The 5,000-nt window shown below is 35.3% G+C and overlaps 1 protein-coding gene across 1 annotated transcript in view; it reads right to left on the reverse strand.

Annotated features, from left to right (window-relative positions):
- Positions 1-2,202: 2,202 nt before the first annotated feature.
- LOC137642848 (uncharacterized) overlaps positions 2,203-5,000 on the reverse strand; it is a 28,758-nt gene continuing 25,960 nt past the window's right edge. The window contains exons 24-25 of the mRNA XM_068375721.1: positions 3,400-3,536; positions 2,203-2,626 (exon numbers count right to left, since the gene is read on the reverse strand). Coding sequence (XP_068231822.1) covers positions 2,612-2,626; positions 3,400-3,536 — 152 coding nt within the window. The 3' untranslated portion in view covers positions 2,203-2,611. The remainder of the gene's footprint in view (positions 2,627-3,399; positions 3,537-5,000) is intronic.

Genomic DNA, 5,000 nt, shown 5'->3' on the forward strand with positions numbered 1-5,000 from the left:
GTTAACACAAGACTTGGGTAGACAACACAGAGTTCTGTCATCTGTTTATATAAACGAGGATAATCGTGAGCATGGGATCCTATATATCCACACCCTGTACAAAATAATCCCTATACAGTACAATTTCTTTTTAGCTCTTTCAAAAGATATACATATACCAAGGCCCTTCCCCCAATTTTGGGGGATGGTCGACATCAAACAAATGAAACAGAAGAGGGGACCTCTTCTCTCTACGTTCCTCCCAGCCTGACAAGGGACTCAACTGCTAGGGTGCCACAGTCCACCCTCCCCCGTTATCCACCACAGATGAAGTTTCATAACGCTGAATCCCCTACTGCTCATACCTCCGCGGTCTTCCAAGGTACCGGAGGAGGCAGCAGCAAAAGACATACCAAAGACTTACCAAAGCAAAATTTATCCTCCTTTTAGAGTAATAAGAAAAACTTTCTTATCCAAACAGGTATATACTCTGAGAATGGCTGACAAAACCTGTACAAAAGGTAGAATATTCATAGAACATACACACGTTCTGCATAAAAGCAGTCAGAGATGACAAAGGATTACGCTAATACGAAAAACTCAATGAGCAACCAGGTGCATCATGATAACGGTATAAATATTCATCTTATACAAGAACACCATATATGCCACAGAAATTGTATGACCAATCTAATATGAGAGGATTGAAGTCATTTTCACTGTGGTCTTATTTCATCGTCTGCCCTTCCAAGAGTTTTTTAAACATCTATTTTACTCTGCATTAGAGTAAAAAAATATTAAATGACCATCATGAGCTTTGACTGGACTGCAATTCATGTGACAATTGCTAATAACAAGAAAAAAAAACATCTGCAGAATATGTCGGTAGTAGTTTTCTTTAGATCGACACAGGCAGATAGAGAAGACAGTGGGCCAACCCACGCCGTCTAATTGTCTCAATACTATACTAGAGTCTTAAAGGTTAAAAGGTGTCTGGTTTCAGTTCAAGGTTCATCAGAATAGATGTCACCTGAACGTCAGGCAGGTAAGCCCAACCCCTAAACTGTGGTGCCCACAGCAGTGGCTTCCCTAGTAAAAAGCTTAAACTCACGGTCCCGGGTGGGGATCCATCTGCCGCCATGCGAATGCTAGGCAAACTCGCTACCACTGAACTAGCCAGATAGCTATTAAGGCTTTTAAAAGGAAAGAAAACAAGAAATCTTTCAGCTTTTGGGGTGAGCATCAATGTAAGGAAGCGAACAAGATTTCGAAGTATATATGAACATCAGGTGAAGTTTGGAAAAGTAAAAAAGAGAAAATGCTTAAAAGACTGGCAAGTGGGATTTATAAATAAAATTCACTAATTCAGTTACAACAAAATTTATAAATAATTTTTTTTTTTAGATTCAACATTGTTGATTGAGGGATGAAACAACTGTTCAGGAAGTGTTGTTATTCATTCAGCAGAAAGGGTAAATTCTCCAGTGAAATATACTCACATTACACTTAACTGTAATCTAACATTTAATAGAAGACTGGTATGAGAAAATAATTCTTACTAAGGAATATTCTTCTATAAAGGTCCCAGGGCTTAAGTTAACTCAATAATGCCCATTATAATACATTCTACCTCAAGTTGAAAAACATCCATACTTGTTTTAAATACTGTAAAAGAGCTGTTTACATAAAAGATTCTCCCTCTTCGGGTAATTATACCAACTGAGATGGTCAACAATCGCTTTAACATCAAGATTTTGAGCATTGCTGATCATTATACACATAAACCTAAAATACAAAATGATTGATATATATATATATATATATATATATATATATATATATATATATATATATATATATACATATATATATATATATACATATATATATACCCTTAAAAAAACTTACAAGGGAAGTATTAAAGAAAAAGTGATTGAAAAGATGAGTAAAAGCTACTGACCCTCCCAAGAACAGGCTATGTAACTACCATAGTAATGTACATAAAGAAAGTTAGATATTGTCTTATGTAATGTAGGATATTAAAAAACAGGTTGGGATAAGAAAATTAATATCAAGTAGTACGTAAGAAATCTAGCTAATCTCATCAACATTGATAATGGAACGGGTAACCAAACTATAATAGGTCACAATCTAACAGGTAACCAAAATATAATAGGTCACAATCTAATGGGTAACTGAATTATAATCTAAAATGTAACCAAAATATAATAAGTCACAATCTAATGGGTAACTGAATTACAATGTAACATGTAACCAAACTATAATAGGTCACAATGTAATGGGTAACTGAATTACAATGTAACATGTAACCAAACTATAATAGGTCACAATGTAATGGGTAACTGAATTACAATGTAACATGTAACCAAACTATAATAGGTCACAATGTAATGGGTAACTGAATTACAATCTAACATGTAACCAAACTATAATAGGTCACAATGTAATGGGTAACTGAATTACAATCTAACATGTAACCAAACTATAATAGGTCACAATGTAATGGGTAACTGAATTATAATCTAACATGTAACCAAACTTTAATAGGTCACAATCTAGTGGGTAACCCAACAACAATAGATCAGTGAAGGTAGACTAAATGATTTACTGCTTAGTCGCATTGCTCCTGAAAAAAAAGAGAGATGTGTGAAAATAAAATCAATGAGATTAACGTGATTTCGAATACGTAAATATTCAATCTGTTGGGGATAAAACAATTCAAAATAGGACATTTAAAAAACGAGAAATATTTCGCACAAAGAGAAACGGAAGACTTTTTATTTTTAGTCCTTTAAGTGCTTCGGTAAACACCAGTTTTGCAATGTGATATGGATAGGCAAAATACCTAAGAAGGTATACGATATACTGATCTTGTAGGTCCTGTAGAGAGTAGGGTTCCCCTACGGGATAGGGCTAAAAAAAAGAAACAGCCCTTAAAGAAGAACCATATAAGAAAGACTAAACTTGGATTAGACGAAATAGATCGAGCTACCAGAATGAACATGATATCTATAAGCAAGGTAGAAAAAATATCCCTTCTGCTTTTTGGTATTTATGAAGGAAACGTTTGCAATTGTTTTAAGGTAGAGGAAGAGATTTATGTACTAATCATATATATCTTTTGCAACTGATTTTAGTAGCAGTTTTCACGTCTACCATTGCTTCATACGTTGAGAGAAACAATGTCAGCATTGTTCTTACACTTGATAGTCATATTTCATTATGAGGATGAAATATAATCTTTAATGAAAATATAGGTATCATGAAATACCTCAAAGAATAATAGTCACTCTTTGAAGACGTTCTAGTTATTTCAGTTTATTTTTCTTATCTTAAAAATCAAATATGTATTAAATGAAAAGAATAAAACTGACTAACGAGAACAATGCTCCAACATACTTTGTGCTCCTTCTCACTGATGCTGTAGTCTTCGTTTTGAAAGATCAGATCGTCAGACAAAGGGATGTTCTCGTCATCCCATTGAGCATTACACGACAAGCTGCTGTCCTGTAGAAAATTAATGGGCTGCGATGGTTCTAATGGAAGATAAGATGAAATATTATTTATTGTATTTTCAGATTAATAAAATATAGACCAAAACATACAATTTAGTAAGGACATAACAAAAGCACACTTGAAAAACAAGTTTTAACTTATGACGTTCCACCGATTCAACTGCCTGATTAGGAAGATCATTCCACAACTTGGTCACAGCTAGAATAGAAATGTTAGAATACTGTGTAGTGTTGTGACTCATAATGGAGAAGGCAGGGCCACTAGAATTAACTGTATACCTAATATTACGAACAGGATGGTACTGCCAGGGAAGATCTGAATGCAAAGGATGGTTAGAGTTATGAAAACTTATGCATTATGCATAACGAGCTAACTAAACACCAGTGTTAGATTAACATCTAGATCAAGACTACTTCTTCTTTGTGTGCATCCTTTCCCACTTCTATGTGGGGTCGATGTTTATGGCCAGCGTTCTCCATCTACCTCTGTCCCACACTTCATCCCCGGTTAATCCCTTTGATCGAAGGTCATCCTTGATACAGTCCATCCACCTTCGCTTTGGTTTCCCTCTTCTTCTCGTTCCCTGTACTTCCGTTTCCATCACTCTTATCCCAACATACTGTTCATCTCTTTTCATGAAATGACTATACCATCTCAGTCTACTTTCTTGGATCTTATCTGATAGTTCTCTAACTCCTGTGGTACCCCTATTTACCTCTTTCCGTATCTTTTCTCTTCTTGTCACCCCACACATCCATCTCAACCAAGTTGAGGCTGGCTTTCCCCCCCCCCCCCTCAGGGGCTAGGTTATCTAGATCAAGACTAAGAATTTGTATTAAACTCTACTCAACTACTTGGCAAACAAGATATAGGACCTGCCTGGTTCTATGATTGTGAGAGTCTACCAATGGGTTATTATCAATATTAGTTCACCACTTGTTCCTGCTCTTCCGTTCAGGTGAAGAGACATGAAAATGATTGAGCCAGATGAGATATGGGGACGTTTCTAGGAAATCTTATTCTCAGGAGAAACAGAAAAAACTAATGTTGCCACATACATATTTATAGCAAACGTTTCGACATTCTAAATGTCATCATCAGTGTTACCTAAAGTGAAAATAATAGAAACAAAACAATTTCAAATAAAAATTTACATAAAATAAGTAATGAATTATTCAAAAAATCATACAAATTGAATGAAAAATCAGTCTGTTACGAAAAGGGGGACAGCAGAGGTATTGGAATTGAGGTCAGGCATAAGATATTCCATGTGAAGAGATTTAAATAGTCTTGATTCACTGAAGAGTAAGAGTTGACTATCTTAAAATGCTTACTTGGTGAAACGAACTTACATATTTCCTAGCGTTCCCTAACATCTTAGTGTTTTGGATTACTAAGAGGGAGATCCATTCTGCTCGACTTTCCAATATGATTATCGGTGCTCACTTTGAAGGCACGATAAGTGCTTCCCAAACAGCAAAATT

Source organism: Palaemon carinicauda, chromosome 6, assembly GCF_036898095.1.
Source record: "Palaemon carinicauda isolate YSFRI2023 chromosome 6, ASM3689809v2, whole genome shotgun sequence".
NCBI classification, from domain to species: domain Eukaryota; kingdom Metazoa; phylum Arthropoda; class Malacostraca; order Decapoda; family Palaemonidae; genus Palaemon; species Palaemon carinicauda.